The sequence below is a fragment of the Marmota marmota genome, unplaced genomic scaffold, assembly GCF_001458135.2.
Source record: "Marmota marmota marmota unplaced genomic scaffold, marMar, whole genome shotgun sequence".
Classification (NCBI taxonomy): domain Eukaryota; kingdom Metazoa; phylum Chordata; class Mammalia; order Rodentia; family Sciuridae; genus Marmota; species Marmota marmota.
In genome coordinates, this window is record NW_026000000.1 from 1,715,442 (window position 1) to 1,737,247 (window position 21,806).

At 37.5% G+C, this 21,806-nt stretch overlaps 1 protein-coding gene across 12 annotated transcripts in view; it reads left to right on the forward strand.

The window, feature by feature from the left end:
* The window catches only part of Pcdh15 (protocadherin related 15), a 1,628,869-nt gene that overhangs the window by 1,354,979 nt on the left and 252,084 nt on the right, over positions 1 to 21,806 (forward strand). For all 12 annotated transcript variants that reach the window (XM_048807407.1, XM_048807408.1, XM_048807415.1 and 9 more), the window contains one exon: positions 1,143 to 1,275. In XM_048807407.1, the coding sequence (XP_048663364.1) occupies positions 1,143 to 1,275 (133 nt within the window). The remainder of the gene's footprint in view (positions 1 to 1,142; positions 1,276 to 21,806) is intronic.

Genomic DNA, 21,806 nt, shown 5'->3' on the forward strand with positions numbered 1-21,806 from the left:
CTGATTTTACTATTTTCTATGAAAGTTTGAAAAGCTTTTGGCCTATAAAACCCCAAAATGATAAAAGGTTCAGTTTATCTTTAAATGCTATGTAGCTTTTTAAATAAGTACCATATGATCATCTCGATAGATGCGGAAAAAGCATTCGACAAAGTACAGCATCCCTTTATGTTCAAAACTCTAGAAAAACTAGGGATAACAGGAACATACCTCAATATTGTAAAAGCAATCTATGCTAAGCCTCAGGCTAGCATCATTCTGAATGGAGAAAAACTGAAGGCATTCCCTCTAAAATCTGGAACAATACAGGGATGCCCTCTCTCTCCACTTCTGTTCAACATAGTTCTCGAAACATTGGCCAGAGCAATTAGACAGACGAAAGAAATTAAAGGCATAAAAATAGGAAAAGAAGAACTTAAATTATCACTATTTGCAGATGATATGATTCTATACCTAGCAGACCCAAAAGGCTCTACAAAGAAACTATTAGAGCTAATAAATGAATTCAGCAAAGTGGCAGGATATAAAATCAACACGCATAAATCAAAGGCATTCCTGTATATCAGCGACAAATCCTCTGAAATGGAAATGAGGACAACCACTCCATTCACAATATCTTCAAAAAAAATAAAATACTTGGGAATCAACCTAACAAAAGAGGTGAAAGACTTATATAATGAAAACTACAGAACCCTAAAGAGAGAAATAGAAGAAGATCTTAGAAGATGGAAAAATATACCCTGTTCATGGATTGGCAGAACTAACATCATCAAAATGGCCATATTACCAAAAGTTCTCTATAGGTTTAATGCAATGCCAATCAAAATCCCAACGGCATTTCTTGTAGAAATAGAGAAAGCAATCATGAGATTCATATGGAAAAATAAAAGACCCAGAATAGCAAAAACAATGCTAAGCAGGAAGTGTGAATCAGGCGGTATAGCGATACCAGACTTCAAACTATACTACNTTTTATTTCAAATCCCTCATTTGAAAGAACTGTACATTTATTTGTGTTTGCATTCACAGTGTTGTTAAGACAATAAACCTGGATCTTCTACTTAAAAAAAATAAATAAATAAAAAAAAAAATAAATGCTATGTAGCTTTTTAAACATCTTGTTCACTTCTCATTTTCTGCAGGCACTCCATCTGCACAGTGTACATTGAAGTGCTTCCTCCAAATAATCAAAGCCCTCCCCGCTTTCCACAGCTAATGTACAGCCTTGAAATCAGTGAAGCCATGAGGATTGGTGCTGTTTTATTAAATCTACAGGTATGTTTGGCAACACACACACACACACACACACACACACCCCTTCTAAAGTGACAAGCTGGAGACTAATGAGTTTATATTTGTTTTTTAGGGGTTGAGAGGGTGGGTTGCATGCCTGCTTGTATTCTAGAGAATAAAAATTCCATCTGGAAAGGAAAGCAAGCATAATATGGATGTAGGGTTTGCACAGCTAATCTATTCTATTGATTGCCACAATGAAGAACCAACGTTTGGCTGGCAGGGATTAGCTGTAATCATTACAGGAGAAAATGAAGGGATTGGAAACATGCACTTGAATATTTTATACTTTGCAACTAAAGAGTTTGCAGCTGACTATTATTTTCTGTCTTGGGTGCCCTTGCCCAGCTGGATTTATTTTTGCTACAGTGTTGTATAGGGAAATAACCTTAGACTCAAAGGTTGATGATAGGCATTCTGACTCTAAAGCAAACTCTATTCTATGGTTGCAGGCCAGTCTTATAGTTACGTGCCTTGGTGTGTTTATTTAGATAAGAAGTGTATATTTAGCTGATGTTTCTATTTCCAGTTCAGAATTCATGGGCATATGAGTTACATGCAAGATGATATCTTGGTTTTTACTATTTATATATTCCTGATCAAAGCACATTTGACCAGTTAAGGGTGTATCTTTGACTGAATATGCAGCTCCAGTTTGTGCTACATATGGTGTCAATAACTATCACTTGCTACAACAATCATAGAACCATAGCATGACTATTGTTTTACCTATGGGTATTCAGAGGTCAGAGTTTATTTTTTCCTTGAGTTACATGGAAATGGAAGAATTTTTAAATATGAAAATTTAGGGAGCTGGCCCTTAAGATTAGGAGAGATTTTAATATGAATAGAAGCAGAAAAGTTCTAGCATCATTCTAGGAAGTTACATAAGGTACAGTTACATCATGCACAAATCCATTTGAATACTGACATGTTCTGACTCCAATCCTGATTAATTAATAATTCCATAGAATTATTCCATAGTATTGAAAATAATGTGAAAATTTAAAAAAAAAAAACACACCAGCCTATATTCCAGATGTGGAAAGTGAACTTTATAAAAAATAATTGATGCTTAAGATCAGTGAACTGAATTTTCCACACTTCTAAAACAAGTCTCTTTCCATTATATCTCTCTGGTTACCCATGGCTGTCACAATTTGGTTGGCTTTACCAGGTACTTCTCTGTAGCTCTCCTCAAATATTTATTTTGTTTTTATTCTGCAGGTGATAAAAAAGAATTTGATTTTATTGTCTACTTACTATTAGAACATAAGGGAAATGCAATTGCATAAAAGAAAAAAATATCACTTCTTCAGGATAGAAAAAGCAGCTAGTCAAATTATTACAATGATATAGAATTGGAAAACGTAATATTAAGAAACATGAGTGTAATAAAATAATGAAAATTTGTTTCTTTATATTCATGAGGATTCATTTATTGAAACAAAAAGGAAAATAAAATAAATCTTAGATTTCTAAGCTTCTTGTCAGAAATTACATGTTTTATCTTTAAATCCTCTATAACAATGTTCCTTTATATAATTTAACTTTCTATGAGGTAAGCCATAATTTTTCTCATAAGGTGGCCCAGGTTTTATTCAATAAATCCCAGAAAGATCTAGGAAGCATATTATAGGAGAATAATACTAGCTGTGAGTTAAAGATGAAAAGGAGTTGGCCTTTTCATATCTCAGATTTCTCAGGCACAAAGGCTGAAAAAATACTTACAATGACATTTCTATTCACGCTTTGTGCTGCTGGTGGAAGCAAAAGAAAGGGTGCCAATTGCACTGGCAGTCACTATTAGAAAGAATGAGGGTGACACCATCAAGGTATTTTTCATAGGCCACCAACCACCCACTTTTGTTCCTGATCAACTGAGACTGAATTTAAAAGAGTGACCTAAAATTTGAAAAGCTTCCATCAAATTACTCTTCCAAAGACTTCCAAAAAGGGGATGTGTTAGAGGTTCTCTGACTGCCTGTCCCCCATCTACCCTCATCAGCTTCTCACATGTGGTACCACATTTGCTGACTCATTGCTCAGTTCAGAAAGACATGGAACTGTAGAAGACAGCAGTGGACTGGCTCCCAAATAACCTTGTTTTGACTGAGATCAAAGTGATTTATTTTCAGATAATGGTCCTTGTTTCTCTTCCCACCTGATTTCAAGATCCTTCCTTTTCTTCCATCCAAAAGATGTTTGGCAGGCTGCAGTGTTTCTCTTTGTATTAATATTGTGTTGGTGATTACTGAACTGATGGCATTCAGTACAGGAAAATACTAAACAAACCTCTGCCCTCTCAGACCTCTCATACTGACTGAAAGGAAAGCCAGGAACCGGGAGAGGGGTGAGCAAGAAATGAAAGACGGAGACCAGGCAGAGATACACAGGAGAGTATATTTGTCAAAGCTGACAAATACAGGCCATCTCTCCATAGATGGAGAGAGGTAAAACAGGCTTGGGGTTTGGAACTTTTATGGGGCAGGCTCAAGGATTAGAGGTGGGCAGGTCCTAATGTGGGCAGTGAAGGGTTGGGTTGGTATGAGGGAGTGGTGAGCTTTTCTCAGAAACACTCTTGGTCTGGAAAGCAAAATTTTTCTTAAAATGGCAGCTGTCACTTAAGATGGCTGTCCAGATGCTAAGCAAGGACCTTACTCTCCCCCGTTTTGTTTGTTATTGGGCCCCTTAAGGGAAAAGGTGCAGATCAATCTTCCGTAGCTTCTTTCTGCTGCAAAAGAGTGGTGTCTGGACCCTTGTTAGCGATTCAGGGTGTCACTGAGGCAATGGTGATGGCCAGGAGGTGCTGGGGATGCTGGCTCTGGATGACTCAATTTTGGTGAGGGGTTGGAAGTCCTGTAACAGAAGCTGGTTCACTGTTTGGTTAGAGAGCCTTTGAATCTGGTTGTGAATAAATCTAATGACATGGGGCGCAAGCATTAGCAAAATGCCTAGGACAAGGAGAGAGGTCAGGAAAGGAAGTGTCCACTGGAGAAGGGGGTCGGTTACTTATCTGTCTTCCTTCAGTTCCAATGATAGTGGAAAGCTCTGAGGCCTGAAGGAGATCAGAGATAAAGGGGACATTAGTAATTGAAGTTCCCTTGGTGGTAAGGAATCTGCACTTCTTCCAAATAGCAGAATGGGAGAGAAGTAGGTGGAAAGTGTATTTAGAGTCAGTGTAGACATTTAGGGAGGTTCCCTTTGCCAAAGTCAAGGCTCTGATGAGGGCAACAAGTTCCGTCTGATAATTGAAAGTATTATTGGGGAGGGGAGCTGCTTCCACAACCGAGGTTAGAGAGACTATAGCATACTCTGCCTGACCAACTCCCTCCTGAAGGAAGGAGGAGACTTCTGTGAACCATGTGTATGTTGCCTGGAGCAAGGGGCCTTCCTGTATTTGGGAGGAATGCAGAAGAAGCTCCTTCAGAGTTTCAATGCATAAATGGGTAAGAAGAGAAGAGGTAGAAGGGTCCTGAGGAGCAGGGAGGAGAAAAGCAAGATTTAAAGTTGAGCACATGTGGAAACTAAGACTGGGATCTTCTACCAGGGAAATCTGTAGAGATAAAGGCGACAGCGGGATAAAGAATGTAAGCTCTTGTAGGTGAGGAGTTCCTTTAATTGCTGGGGAGCCAGGATGGTGATTTGGGCCCAAAGGTGAGTTTCTTTGACTTGTTAATGAGAGGCTCTGGCCAATGTTCTTAGGCTAGGGGCTTATCCCCAAACAGCAGAGTCAAGACTCATCAATAGGTAAGCCACAGGGGCAAAGGTTGGCCCCAGCATGTGTCCAAGTACCCCTAGAGAAAATTCCTGCTTTTCAGCTGCATAAAGATGAAATGGGCTTGTTAGATCAGGGAGATATAGAGAAAAAATTTTGAAGTCATTCTTCTGTATTGTATCCAAGGGAAAAGTTAAATTGATACTTTTTTTTCTTCCTCAGACCTCTTATCAAGCCTGCTGAATCTGTCCTTTGTATTTCAATGTTAGCTTCAGTGTGGCCTTGGCCAGTGCTTTACAATGTAGGGGAGTTCTGAGTCCCTTGTTTGTCTAGAACTAAGGTCTCTGGAGGAATCCAGAACTTTAGTGGCAAGTAGAAGCGGAGCAGGGGAGCAAGAGGAGCAAAGGGAAGACTTAGAATAGAGAAAGAAGAAAGCAAGCACATAAAGGATTTTCTTCCATTTTCCTGAGTGCTCGCAAAAATTAGAAATATTGGAAGGTTCAATAGGTCAATGAGCCTTCAGAGCAGGAGCCAAATGGAGTGGGGCTAAGTGGATGAGGAGGCAGCTGAGAGGTGAGTCAGATGGAATTTGGGAGTTCCCTGTGGTGAGCTGGAGTCTGGGACCCAGAGAAGGGAATCACCCGCTACTTCCCTATTCCTGGGCTTTTCCTGTAGAGAGCCTTGGTTGTCTGGCCAGAGCTTTCGTGAACTCTGCTGATGAGCTGAGAACCAACCCTAGGGTGAACTTGCCAAGGGGAAGAAATGGTAAAGTCAAGCAAGACTCTCCGTGCTGGCCGAAGATCTAAGTTAACTTTCACTGCTGTCTCTAGGGAGTAAACTTGTGAGGAGGAGGGGAGGGGATGGGCAAAGTCGCCTACCCAAATGAGACCAGAGTGTGAATGAAGAAGAAGATCACTTGGTGAATGGAAGAAGGTGTGTGGTAATTGTCCTGGGCCCTCACACTAGGATGCCAAAGCAGCTCAAATCCCAGAGGGGAGAGCGAAGCCAATGGGAAAATGTGAACCAGTCACTGACATCAATGAAAGAAAAGTGGTGCGCGGGACTAATCACACACACAGCGGGATAAGAAGCAAGTTTATTGTCAGGAGCCTGACAAGGCTGCCCTGCAAAAAAGAGAGGGACAGCAGCAACAAGGAGGGAGAGCAGTATTGTGATTGGGCCAGAAAATGGAGGGAGGTTTTGAGACGAATGTGAATGGGTGCCTTGTGTGAGGTGATAGAAGAGCTAGAAACATCCCAGACAGTAGGGTCCACCTTGGAAGGGGGTAATGGGAAAGTACTGGCAGATGGAATAGGAGATGGTCCTAAGGTAAGGGTGAGGCTCATGGGAGTAGCAGGAGAATTTGGGTGGAAGCATAAATGAGGGGAGAAGGAAAACATGGCTCCCAACTTTGTGAGGATGTTTCTACCCATAAAAGGAACAAGGCGCTGAGGAATGACCAAAAAGGAGTGGGTGAAAACTAAAGAGCCAAAAGAGAGCGAACAAGGCTAGGTATCTGTAAGGGTTGGTAGTAGGACCCCAGAACTCCTTAAGGACTGAATATATAGCCTTGGTATCTAGGAGGAAGGAGACAGGCCGACCTAAATTATGCAGAGTTACCCTGGGTTCTGGCAGCGTAAAGGTAGTGGTCAGGTCATGGGGATTTGGGCTTCCTATCCTCTGCAGCCAATCCTGAGAGTTGGAAAGGGGAACCAGAAGTAATGGATGGCCGGGAGCCGCTATGGGGTCAGGGTCAGTCAGTGGTCCAGTGTGCTTCCTGATGGCATTTAGGACAAGGGCCCAGAGGCTTTTGAGGCTTGGGACATGTATGAGCCCATGTGACCACATTTAAAACAGGGTCCAGGTAGTTCCGAGGGATCCTTCCATAGGCCGGTGGAACCAGGGACAGATGTGGAGGCCAGAAGGATGGATTCAGAGAGCATCTGATATTTCTGCTTCTGGGCCTTTTCATCTCTCTCATTATACAACCTTAATGGCCACTCCCAGAACCTCAGCTTGGGGAATTAGGGTCCCCCTCTCAAGGCACCTTAGTTTGGCCTTAATATCAGGAAACTCTGGGAGAAAAAGTAGGTCATTAGTAGTTGTCTCCCATCTGGAATCTCAGGGTCCAGATAAGTATATTGCAATAAAGCCTTGGTGAGGTAATCTAAAAATGCTAAAGGGTTTTAATTTTTAACTTGAATGACTTCCTGGAGCTTTTCATAATTGATAGCCTTATGGGCTGCCTTTTTAAGTCGTGCCATGAGGCAAGCAATGAATTGGTTTCTACTAGTTACTCCTCCAGGCGATTTATAATCCCATTGGGATTCTGATCAGGAACTGCTTCAGTGCCAATCAGATGGGCAGGGAGGTCTGATGTAGCTCATAAGCATAATTTTTAGCTTGCTCCCACATTCGGCTGTACTCCTTGGGTAGGAGGGTGTTAGACAAGATTACATGGACATCATGGAAGGTCAGACCATATGATTGTGTCAGATATTAAAACTCTTTGATATTTATGGTGGAGCTTGAAGTATAGGACCCAAGCCGCTTTTCTATCTGTGAAAGATCTGATAAAGAGAAAGGCACATGAACCCTGATTACACCATCTACCCCAGCCACCTTGCTTAGAGGACACAGAGATGTGGATTGGGCAGTAGCAGCTTCTGAGCGTGTAGCAGGAGGAGAGAAGGATGGAGGGGCATAGGGGACAGTTGCTGCGGTGGCTTCATTAGAAAGAGAATTGTGGTATGGTGGGGACTCATCAGTTGGGTTGAAGGAGGAGGAGTCCTGGGTAGGATCTCATGTCCCTTTGGAAGTAGACTTAGAGGAGGTGAGATCTAAAAGGACTTGTACAGGAGAGCAAGAGTTGCAGAGAGAGGGCTTAGAATGTAGAGAGGAGAAAGACTGAACATAATATATCTCTTTCCATTTTCCACAATGCTCACAATAGTTGAAAACATCCCTGATAATATTGGAATATAGAGTGCCATTAAGTGGCCATTTAGAGTTCAAAGGATATTGAGGGCAGAGTCTGATTGCACAAATGAATAAGTTTTGGGAGGTTTAGGTCTGGGGTGAGAGAGAGAGACCCTAGGTTAATGAGGAGGCAGCCTAGAGGACTGTGGGAGGGAATGGATGAGGAGCCACCCATGATGAGATGCAGGAGGTGAGTTTAGAGGTGGGGCATCCTCCAGTCTCTACTATCATCCAGTCGGGAGATGGTTATGCTTAGGGGGTCATCACCACTGCTGGGTAAGTGTCAGGGGCAGGGCCCTTAGAGGCACTTGGGCACCTGGCCAGGTCTACATAGGGGCAAAAGCTGTGGTGATTAACCCAAGGTCAAGAGGTCTCACCAGGAACAACTCCCAACCATCCTCTGTGATTTTTTTCAAAACCTAGACCCAAATAAAAGATCACCTATCCACCCAGTTGACAGTAGGGGTCAGCCATAGCTGTGAAAGTTGTGGCTGGGGGTGCCTTTGACCACACAATAACCCTGGGAGTGCCAGATAATCAATGGTCACTTCACAGGACCTGTAGGTCATTTAGCTCCACCAGAGACAGGGGTCTTACCTTGAATATCCGGTGGTGGGTGCAGAAAGGGCATTTGGCAGAATGAAGGGCCTGGTCCCATGATAGAATTCACATCCGGGCCCAGGGATGTTCAGTGACCCTCAAAGAGGGGAACAGGAACACCAAGGAACCCGATTCTGGGTTTTGACACCAATGAAAGGAAAGCAGGAACCAGAGATAGGTGAATGAGAAATGAAAGACAGAGATCAGGCAGAGATACACACCAGAGTTTATTTATCAGAGATGACAAATAAAGGCAATCTTTCCATAGACAGAGAGAGGCAAAACAGGCTTGGGGTTTGGGACTTTTATGGGGCAGGCTCAGGTATTAGAGCCAGGTGGGTCCTAATGCATGGTTAAGGGTGGAGTTGGTATGAGGGAATGGTGATACACCTTTGGACAGGTCCTAATGTGGGCGGTGAAGGGTTGGGTTTTTACAAGGGAGTGATGAGCCTTTCTCAGAAATGCCATTGGCCAGGAAAGTGAAATTATTATTATTTTTTTAAATGGCGGCTGTCACTTAAAGATGACACTTAAGATGGCTGTCCAAACGCTAAGCAAGGACCTTACACTGACCATGGCTAGTGCTAGATAAGATTTTTTTTTTCTTCCAGAGATTTTCAAATATTGCTCATAAACACAAGTATATATAATTTGGAACGGATAGTGAAACCTGATACATTGTTGTGCCAGAGCCCCAAAGCCATAGAAGACAGTTTTGTTCATCTATTCTCAACTCTTAGCTTGACTTTTGCCATGGTGGGCATTTTTTTATGTCACAGTAATTGGCAAATGCAACAAATCCATTCTTGAGTTGCTTAAGGAATTTTCCAGATATGGACCTAATTTATTAAAATATTAAATCAATAAAATGTATTAATGATACCAGATTCCTTCCTCTTTGTCCCTCTGGATTTTTTTAATCTATTTTAATCACAAGAAAGATAAAGCAATTCAACCAAGTAATATTTTGTGTTATATTCAAATACATGTCACTTACATTCCTAACAAGAACAATTGTTTCCCTCCCAATTACTTCTACATATAGTTCTCATTTTCTTCCCTCCACCCAAGCATCATTAGCATAATCATCTTTTCTTAACATAAAATTCTCCATGTTGTCATTATCCTCCTCAAAATATAAGTAGCTAGCCACTTAATGTGGTACTTAACACTGAATCAGACACTAAGTTCCTTACCTTAAATTCTTTACTTATTATTTCCTAAGGAGACCTAGGTTTTATTATTGACATACACCCAAACTCAAAATCTCAGTGATTTATAACTGAAATGTTTATTTATTACAGTGCATATCTATCATGTATCCATTCCATTTTTTTTTAATCATTTTCATTTTCCTTCAGTATGATGGAGCTTCTTCTATCTAGGAAAATATTCTAATAACAAACAAAATTATAAATTTAGAAAATTCAATTGATTTAATAGAATTTGATCAGTCAGAGTTTTCAACAAGTTTTCTTAGTTCAAATGATTTTCTCTATCATACTTATGTCTTGAGCATATTTATTTTATTCTATTTCCAAGTTTTCACTTACAAGATGTGACATGTTACTGAAAGCTGGCCACATTAGCATGCTAACAAACAAAGTTATGACCTTTAATATATGTACAATACATTGTTTTATTTCGTCATAACTCTGACTTTAATAAGCAGACAGATTTTATCTTTATTATCTAGAACATGAAGAAACTAAGAAACAGCAAAGTTTGTTAGCTAGTTTTGTTTTTTCTTTGACTCCAAAATCATGAATCTGCCCACCACATGCTATTATTTATGGTTAGGCTGTAGAAAAATAATAAATCTTATTCTTCAGCCCATCTTTGGGAAGTATTTCCTATTGCATTTTATCTGTTTCCAGCAGCTAATTTTATGATTTTAATAATGGTAAAATATACTAAAGAAATAATATGATTTATATCAGTTATCTCAAAAACAAGCACTTAACACAAACACATATTGACTCTTTTCCTTTATTACAGGTTGTAAAATAGGATAAAGATTATAAACTAGATAAAGCACAGTTGATGGAAATATTAAATTCTCAGCTCTTTCCTCAAGAAATTCCTTTTTCTCAATACAATACTCCCTAAAAATCCAGGTAGGAGAGAGCTCAAGCGGTCTCAGAGAGTAAAAGTAGCATACTCTACGCACACAATATGTTCCTTCAGGATTGGGAGTAGAAGGATAAAAAGAGCTGGCAATTATTCCTTGATGTAGAATGTTCTTCTTGTGGCTTTTACTTTTTTTGCTGATACTTCTCTATTTGCATTTACTGTTAGGTTTATTTCTGAATCTAAGAGGCCATTAAAACAATGTTTTACTTTACATTACATATATCAGGGTTGATATAAAATTAAAACAAAGAACAGATGAAATATAGCACAGAATGACAACCTCTGTTCACAGGCAAAGTAGTTGAAAAGCTAAGCATTTTATTTATTTTTTATATATTAGAAGTTTAATAAAAACGTTTACATAAACAAAATATGAAATGAAACAATAAAAATTAAAGAATACTATGTAGAATCCGTGTACATAGCTCAAAGCTCAAAATGTTTACCTCGAATGTTTTATAGAAAAAATTTAATGACCTCTTCACTGTACCATCGTGCAGCACTTAAAATTAATAACGAAAATGTCTATTATGTTTATATAAAATACAAGGCCATCTCTAACAGAAGAAAATATAAAAGCCTGTAATGCTTGAAACTTGGCATTAATGTATTATATTAAATTGAATGAAGATATCATTAAACTGTGTTGAATATGGGTCTCACATCAGCTAGCTAAAAACAAAAGCAAAATTAGTTACCAAGGTTATATATTTAGCAAATTTTTATTAAAAAATTGTAGGAGCCAACATCCCTTGATATGTAAGAGAAGTCTGAATTTTAAAAGCATAGGAAATATAGGCAGGTTGTTGTCTTTGGGTCAGGGAAGAGATTATATAAGATAATATGTAAACTTTATAGGGATTGAAATGAAAACTGAAAAAGAGATTTATTGATGGAAAATATTGTTTTTTTTATTTTCAAAGAGGAAAATGTAACCTTTTTTTGTTGTTATCATACAAGGTTGGGATTTTAAAAGTGGGGCCAAAAATGCTAGGTACTTTGAATAATGGGTATGCTATTTAAATGTTAAAGAATATGAGTGAATACATATATTCCAAAGAGTAGTTCATTTCCTTTATGATTTCCAAGTCCTCCACTGAAAAGGAATGATCACTTGTAATTAGAGAACAAAACGACACTTTGGAAGCTAAAGATGCACATGGCTAGAAATCAAAGACAATATCAAAATCTAATTTTATTTGACAACTACTATTAACTAGAAACTACACTGAGCATTTATTTGGTACTTAACTTTTTTTTAGTTGGTTCTTTTCAATTATATATGACAGTAGAATCTACTTTGACATAATTATAAAAGCATGGAATATATCTTGGTCTAGTTCAGTCCCCAATACCCTCTTTCCCCTCCCCTTACCACACCCTCTATTCCCTTCCCTCTATTAATCTTTTTGCCATTTGCCCATACTGTTTTTAAATTAATTTCTTGTGGATGTACATGATGATGAGGTTCACTAAAGTATATTCATACATAAACATAGGAAAGTTATGTCAGATTCATTCCACTGTCTTTCCTTTCCACATTCCCCTTTGTCTAATCCTCTGAACTTCTATACTTCTCCTCCCCCCATCCCTTATTGTGGGTTAGCTTCCATATACCAGAGAAAACATTTGACCTTGGCTTTGGGGATTAGCTTATTTCAATTAGCATATAGTCTCCAGATTCATCCATTTACCGGCAAAGTCATTCTTTATGACTAATAATCAACTGTGTGCATATAACATTTTCTCTATCCATTCATCTGTTGAAGGGCACCTAGATTGGCTCCATAGCTTAGCTATTGGAAATTGTGCTGCTACAGACATTGATGTGGCTGTGTCACTGTTGTATGATGATTTTAAATCCTTTGGATATACACCAAAGAGTGGATTAATACTCCAGGAAAGGCATGAAGCAGCATTTCCAATGTCAAAGAGAAGCCAGTTGCAGAGGCTGGATTTCAAAGCAAGTTGTCTGATCCTACTGTCTCTGTGCTAACTGCCTTTCCTAATGACTGAGGTTTGCCTAGTCCCTTAAGCTTTACTTGGACTAGCTGACAATCCCTTCAATATTAGAGTAGATCTTTTGAGACAGCTAGTCATTATTTTTCTTTCTAGCATCTGCTTAATCATCCTTGATTTTAGTGTCTTCTGTTTGATTCATGATTCTTTACCACAGTGAAGAAAAATATTATACAGATGATGTCCAGTTGACAGAAGAAAAATTAGTTTAGCCACTGCTTTATGGTTGTGGTTCCATCTATGTGAAAGCTGACTGACTCTGACAGTTTGATCCTTTTTCCTTTTTCTGGTTTCTCCTTGTTAGAAACAGCAATTGCAGGTAAAATGGCTCAGAGACAAATAGCAGGAGAAAATAGAAAACAGTGAGAAACAGACCAAGAAGTTGAATGTTGTCACCCTTTGTTACCAGAGGGATTATGCATGCATTACCTAGGTATAAGTGTAAAATGTTTTGTTAGCTTGCAGTATGCATTTTCTTTTCATCTTTATTTGTTTTTCTCGTGTTTTAAATATTTTCAAAAAGTTGTAATTTAACCTATATGCCTCAAGGAATTATTATTTTTTGGTTCTGAAGAAAAATTTCTGCTGCCTTGATCTCACTACAAAATCGATCCCTTTCCAAAAAGTTTGAATTAAATGCAAACTGTCTTATAGCATGCCCCTTTGTATTCACAGGTCCTGTCCTAGGTGCTAATTTGTTTTTCTGACATCTTTGAAGTGTTATAGAAGTTTTAGGGTTTCTTTCAACTCTTTATTTTTCTTCACTTTCTTTTTTTATGAATATTTGTTATAAAGTAGGATGAATTTTTGCCCTGAAGATGATACAGGAGTTTATGATTCATGAGTGTTTTGCAGCTGGTGCAGGCACAATGAACATGAATCACAGCCCTCGCACTACAGAATTTACAATGTCATTTATATTACGAGGATCACTTTGGATACTTTATTTGGGGATTTGCTCTTCTCTAATCAAAAAAGTTTTCCTTTGAGCATTCTGTTTTTCTTAATGTATTGTATAGCTGAATATTGCAGGTTCTACTAAAAGATGGCCATTTCCCTTTTAATTACATTATGTAGGATTTATCCTATTTAGTAGATTACCCTCCTGATTATGATAAGTGAGAGAAATAGAAGTTTCATGCATTTTACTCTATTTTTCAAGCTTACATGTGGGGAAGTTTATTTTTTCATCTTTCTTTGCAATAGATTTCAAATGGTACTTTTATCATTAATGTTGTCTTTTTTAAAGGATAATGTCATGTGTGTACATGACACAGCCAAATACATTGAACACTGACGTTGGTTACCTAATTGCAAACAATTTATATTTTGTATGTGAGCTGAATTGGTGGATAGATAGATATGAGGGAGATGATGGGGGCTAGAGAGAGCAACTCAAAATGAGAAGCATGCACTTCTTGCAAAAAAAATACCACATTCATAATGATCTGTATTTCTCCTTTAAAGCATATATTAAGGTAAATTCAAGTTTCCAAAAATTTTTGATCCCCTTGACACTATGGCATGTGTATTATCTAAGGATACTTTTTCATCTCTGGGCATATAAAGGCATTAACAGTGAGGAAACCATTTTGGTATATTTTCTATTCATATATGTATCTTCCTCTTCCCAAAGAATAACTTAGTGCTACCTAAATCTTCCATAGACAACAATGTGCTTATAGGCATGAGGTGTCAGGGAGATTAGGAAAGGAAAAGCAAATCCTAGGTTTGGTCCATTTAAAATAATTATGTCCAGGGGCTGGGGTTATAGCTCAGTGATACAGTGCTTGCCTCACATGTGTGAGGCATTGGATTCAATCCTTAGCACCACATAAAAAATGAACAAAGTAAACAAAGTAAAGATATTGTATCCAAATTTTAAAAAATTAAAAAATAATAATTATGTCCAAATAATTTGTTCTTGATCCTCCTTACTATAAGTAAAAAATAAACATGTTAAACAATATTTAAACTTTGCACAAAAGAGATTCAGGCTATGACTTATATGCTTGCTTTTAATTGAGTTAGGCTTCATTTCTGTTTCTGATTTATACTTTAAGAAGAAGTAGGTGAGGCACACAGGAAGTAGGTGAAAATCATTTTATTTTTCACCCAGAAAGGACTGGTGGCTTAGAAAATGAGGTATAGAAGCAAGCCAAGTTCTCACATTAAATTTTCAAAATGGTGGAAAAGAGAAAACCTGTATTTAGCATTTCTCCTTCTGTGTATTTTCTTCCCACACTTAAGTGATTACTTTTACATGCTCACACCACTACATTTCTCAATTTCTGCACCTGTTTTGTGTTTTGCTTTTACTTTTGTAATTAAAAATCAGCATTATTTTCCTATTTAAATTGTCCCCTTCATTTGCATACTAGATCAGTGCTTCTCAAAGCCTCTCTGATAAAGGATACATTTATTTGAATTGCTAGGAAAATGGGTAAAAAGACATAAAAATGAAGCACCCCTTTTTTTGCTATCAGAGTCAACAGACAATAAATCACTATCAAACCACTGTTTCTAAACATGACTGTAATTTCTTATCTCATCATGATCTATAATACCCAATTTGTGGAATGACACTGGACAACATTAACACTCAGACTGGCAACCTAATCTGTGAGGACCAGTGTAAATTGGAAAATGTGGCATCCGGTAATTCTGGGTTCTTAGGGCTGACCCTGATCACACTCTGCTGGATTCTATCCATGTCTACTGTTGTCTATTCAAGCCTGCTTCTCAAGAAGTGTCATTTTCCTTTTGCTTCACAAGAATTTCTTTTTTATTTACATATGCATTTAAATATGCTATTATATCTTGCAATTAATGCAGACCAATGGCAGAATCTTCCATGATCTCCTGAACCCACCTAGCCACTTACACAATTTCGTGCTTCCTTTCGATGTGGTACCTTCTTAAATTTATTCTTCATACTATTTTGGAGAAGTGTTGGTGATTCTCCCTCCTAATATTATCTCTTGACCCTAATGTAACCAGGTTCTCAATTACATTTATTTACCAGAATTATTCCCTTTGTGATCTGAATGCCCATTTATCATTGCTAAGGTAATTCTTCTTCTTACTCTCTCCATCAGCAAGATGTGACAAAATTTTATTTAGTTAACTTTCAGAACATCACAATTTCTTTAGATTTTCTCACATTCTCTCTGAATTCCCTAGTACAGTCTTTTTTTGATAGTTCTATCATATTTCCTTGACTTTTACAAGTTGAAAATCCCCTAGACTCAATTTTTTAACCTCTTCTTTCTCACTTAAGTTCACTCCTAAATTTATTTACCCTTATTTAATGGGTTCAAATTGTTATATAACCATGACTTACAATCTGTATTTCCAGTTTAGCTCTCATCCTAAAACTTTAGATTCATGTCCAACTATAAGTTCAGTAATTCCCTGTCAATGTTAAGAAACCACAGGTTTTGAGTTGGGTTAAGGAAAGCAGGCCTTAAGATAAGGTTCCTTTGAAGGATGTTTATTAGGGGTGTGTTTTGGTTTCCATATGAGGTGTCCCCCAAAAGCCCCTGTGTCAATGTAGGAATGCTTGGAGGTGAAATAATTAAATTGTGAGAGCTGTAATTTAATGAGCTCATCTTAGTTCAAATGGACTAATAGAGTGGCAACTCTCGTCAGGTGAGGTGTATTAAAGGAGGTAAATCACTGTATGTGTGCCTTGGTAATCTTCCTGTGACTCCTTTGCCCTCACTCTCTCTGCTTCCTGGCTTCTGTGAGTGGATCAGTGATCCTCCACCATGCCCTTCCACCATAAAATTCTCCTTCACCTCGAACCCAGAGCAATGATGTTGGTCATCTATGGATTGACACCTCTGAAATCGGGATCCCTAAATATATTGTTTCTCCTCTCATTTGTTCTTATTGTTTTTTGTTTTTTTTTTTTTTTTTTGGTCAAAAAACTACAAAGCCATGACAGAGTAGTTTTGGAATCATTTTCTATGGAAGGGAAAAGGAAGGAAAGTCTGATTTAGGGAGAAGTTGAACTTCAGTGTAGTCCCAGTTAATTCCTTAACTGAGCCCAGGAAAACTCTATGGTTGAGATTACTCTTCAGAGTTATAAGGTTAGGACAAGGAGACAGGTCCTTCATATATCTTGCATCATTGATTCATTAGATGCAGGTTGCTTCACAAAGTGCTTTGACCTTGGGCAAAGTGATTTTCTTCCAATGAGGCAGTCTCTGGATACAAATGGCAGTTGAAGTCTCTCAGTATGCAACATTTTCAATACATAAAGAAATCATTTCTCATTTCTTGAAATATATTCCTTATTAGGGCGTATTTATTATATTTCATTACTTAAGTATATATTCTTAATATTATCTTGGCATCTCAAAATTAACCTAGCCCATATTTAGCACTGATGCTCACTTTCCCTCTCCCAAAAAATCAAGTGATCCTCCGGCATTTCCTCCTATTCAGTAAATGGAAAATTCCCCTTTCCATATTCTCTGACTAGAGCCTTTCAAGTCATTTATGAGGTTTTCTTTCCCATGTCTCTCTCATTTCTAATTGATCAACAAATCTGGTTGGTCCCAGGATATTTCCACAATTTCAATACTTTGCAACACTCCTTTTACTTTTATCTGTTTTTCCTGTTTTCTGTCTCCAATCAGAGTCTCTATTTCATTTGCTAGTGCATCTTTAGTAACTAGAACAATTCTGGAACCATGTACTATGTACTCAATAAAGATCTGTTAACTGTCAGGTTGATCTGATTTCAAGGAAAACTGAAACTAACTTTCAAACATGCCATCAGTCTCTGGCTTTTTTTCCCCTACTCTTATGCTTAGCTCTATGTAGACTCTGAAAAAGACTTGAAAGTAAGGACATAAAGATGACAACAACCATCTTGTTCCTGATTACCTCTGAAATGAGCTATTTGGGCTTGAGCAGCTTCAAGGTGAAATAAAGAAAATGAGAGAACACAGAGTTTTCTGAAAGAATATATACTTAAGTAATGAAATATAATAAATATTCCCTGGAAAGTCCAAATCAGTAATTAAAAAATTCTTGAGTCTATTTAGAAGTAAAAGAACAAGTTTAAGATTTAAGATTTTTCTCTAGAGATGTTTTTGATGTTCCAGTAATTGCATGCCTTTACAATGTATTGCTGTCCTTTGGTGAACTAAGATGTGAGAATATTGATGGGAAACTAGGACTCTCCCTCTGACAAAGTGTGCCTCTGAGTGCATGTGAACCAGGAAAGAGTCTCTGGCAGCCTTTCTCCACAGCACATAGAGATTCCTCAAAGCACATCTATACTTTCTAAGATGCAGAGACTATCAAAGTGGGGCCAATGGGCATGCACGTTTGCGGCCTCAGAAAAGAATGAGGTTGTTGAAAAGTGAGAAGACTCGAAATGAATGCTTAAGCCTGCCGAATTTATTATTGTTTGATCTGGAGCAAGCAAAACATCCTTAGCAGTTCAGTTTCTGACTCTACACAAGAAATATAATGAAATGTATCTCCTCAACTGTAAAGTTCACTCTATCTGTACATTCTTATACAAACACATTATGATTACTAAAATGTTTGAGTTTGAATTTGGAGAAATCCCAGAGCATGACCAGCTCTTAGCTATTACAAGAACCTAATTTCCCTGAAATTATTTCTCTCCCTGGCAAGTGGCAGCCCCTAAAACTGCTTCGAGCAGCACAAAATATGCTAAAATCATGAGTAAAACCTGTGACATCAGGGTTTGGAGTGTGAGGAAAGATTTTCAGTTTTGTTCTGCTTCCCAGCAAGCTTAAGTTATTTTTAAATTGTGAAACACAAACTTTTCTCCAGGGATTAAAGAAAAATTCAGCCTAGTACTTAATAAGTACAGGTGCCCTCCTTCTACAGGTTCTAGACTTACAAGAGACTTCCTGAACTGTGCTGAACTGTAACCCTAGGTTTTATATTCTTCCTTCTCCTGAGTTTAGATTAACTATAAATACTCATTTCATTTTAAATGAAAGGTTTTTTTTTTTTTCACCTAAAGTATTCTGCAATGTAAGGATTTGTGGCCTGTAATGGGAATATTTTGACAGGCTTGGGAAATGATGCATTAGACATTAAAGAGAATTTTTGTCCTTATTGACTTAGAAAACCAATTCAACAGAGCAGGGAGAGCTATAGAAAGCAGTGAATGTATTTTTAAATAAGTGTAAAATAGTTGGTTACAATAACTCTGACTACAGAGAATATATAGCTCAGAGGCAAGAGTCAATTTCAAGAACTTTGTGTATTTTATATACATATATATAATAACAATATATATCTATATATAATAATTATATATTATATATAACTATATATATATGTAGTTTTTGTTTTTGTTTTTAATAGGATTAGGTGCCAGATAATGAATTTTGAAATTGATTTAAAGCAATGGATTTTAGCCAGGGGCAATTCTGGTCCCCTGGAAACATCTAGCAAAATCTATTGTAATTTTTGTTTGTCACAAAAAGGGAATAAAGCCTACTGAAAACCAGTGATAAAGGCCAGAGATGCACTAAACATCCTACACAGGACATTTCCCACAGCAAGGAACTGCTCCAGTTCAACATTGATAAATCTGGGATAAAGGAGTGTGATCACTAGAGCAATAAGATGGATTACAACATCTTCATCTTTAATAAAATTTTATAGAAAACTCATGGTGGGTTGCAAATAGCAATAAAGCCATATTCTGGAGTATGGACAAGAGACACTTCAAATAGACTTTTATTCCCTATTTATTGCTGTTTAAAAATTTTTGTCCATATTAAAAGATGTGATTCTTTTCAGTTTTCTAGATGGTATTCAACAGATTTTTCCTTATTACTTGGGTTGGGAGAGGGTACTAGAAATTGAACACAGGGCAATTAAGTCACATCCCAAACCTTTTAATTTTTTTGTTTGTTTGTTGAGACAGTCTCATTAAGTCACTTAGGGCCTTGCTAAGTTTTTGAGGCTGGCCTCAAACTTGTGATCCTTTTGGCTCAGCATCCTAAGCCGCTGGGTTTACAGGCATGTACCACCATGTCCACCAGATTTTTCTTGATCTCTTTGAGTCCGTCTTTAAGGAAACGTTTTATTCATTCCTTCCTGTAAATTGTGGTAGAACAAAATGGAAACTTTAGTAGTTTAAGAGCTGACAGGCTATGGTTTTGCACGCTGACATATAGCAGCTCTGCTTACTGACATTTAACCATGGAAGCTTGCAGCAGCTAACAGGTACCTATAACAGAAAACTGCAGTAGCAGAAGCAGGAGACAATATAACAGAACAGAACTATCCCCCTAAAGGTTTAGTGCAATAAAAGTCCCTAAGCTGTATGTGCTAATAGACCCCAGGCTGTTGACAAGCTTATATCCACATAAAGAATGTAGAATGGACCCTCCAATAGAATTTCACAAACTCCCTGGCCTTGCTGTTCCCCAAATTTTCTTATGTTAACTAAAAGCCCTGAGGTGCTTGGGGCTCAGAATATGGAAATTATCCCTCTGGGCTGAGGTGCCACTGTTACTTCCAGATCTGTGTCCTGATCCTTATTTCCCTGCTACAAAATGATTTTTTTACATGAGTCTAGTAGGTTAGAAGAGGGGGTTAGGAGAAAGGAGTAAGAAAGGATGAAGAAGGCATTGGGAGTGAAATTGATCAGATTATGTTTTTATGTATGCACAAATATGCCAAAATGAACCCCACCTTTCTGTTTAATTAATATGTACCAATAAAAAGACTTAAATGATCTTCAAGAAAAGTTTATGACTACAAGTGAAAGTAAGAGCTTTCATTTGCTTCCTGCCAGAAGAGTATTGTATGATTTAAAGAAAAGCTTACAATCTGTAAACCTGCTTGACTTCTGAAGTTTTGGTGTGTCTTGTTTGTTGGCTTCCTCTTTATTGAGCAGAATTAGAAGATTGTGTTCTTTCTAAAGTAAAATGCAAAAAAGGACTAATTTGAATTGTGAATTGAATGTGAAATGTTTGTTCAGGCAACTGTCTGATAACTGCTGATATGTCCATAGCAGTCATCAATACTACCTTTAGTAACTTGGCAATAAAAGATTCTCACTGTGAAAGTTTTTTTAAATAAACCTCAAGTTGATTTCATGTCTTGAAGCTGTGTATTGCTTCCCATACTGCCACTTCTTGTTCATTAAAGGTTAATTATGCAAATGCCATTGTTTCCCTGAGATTTTGATAAATAGAAAAGAACAAAACTGTGTTACTGAGGTACACTCAACAAACAGCTAATCTGTGTCCCTTTTCTAGCAAAAACAACAGGAGACCCAATTGATCTTGAGGAGCGCCTATGGTGTTTCACTGCTGACTGGCAGAAATTAGTTGATTTGCAGCTGAGAAAACAATTTATTTTAGATTAAAAAAATAAACAGGGGATATTTGCATTAGAAGAATTACTTAAGAAAACTGAAGAATTCAATGATATGTTTTTTTGTTCTCATTTTGAATACTTTATTAAAATGGAGAGTCACAAAATTCAATAGTAGTTTAAAAGAAAATAGGGAAAAAAGATATCTTTTTCATCTCTTTTTTTCTACCTTCTACTCACACAGTGCCTTACACAAAAGAGCAAAGATTATTTCTGTAAAGCTTCCGATTCAGGAACCATAAATTTTAGAGATGGAAGAAAATTCCTATAGCAATAAAGGTTTGACTCCACTGTTCAACATAATTAATTATCTATAAAAGAGAGTTCATTCTGATTTGTAAACAAATAGTTAAAAAGGGCAGCAAAACTTGATTGTCCTAATTTAACCATCCTGTGTTAAGTGATTTGGAATTACAAGCTTCCTTTGTGAATCAAGTTAGAAAATTCAAAGATTAATGCCAAAAGTATCAGGCTAAAAAGACTGAGATGTTGTGCTCCTTTTTCCTTGTTTAGTTATATTATTAAAATGAATATTCATACATTAATAAATATAATCATGTGCAGATTATTTCTTTAGTATGCAGCTTGCATCCTCCCTCCCCCCCTTCTTTCTCTCTCTCCCTTTCTCCCTTCTCTCTCTCTCTCTCTCTCTCTCTCTCTCTCTCTCTCTCTC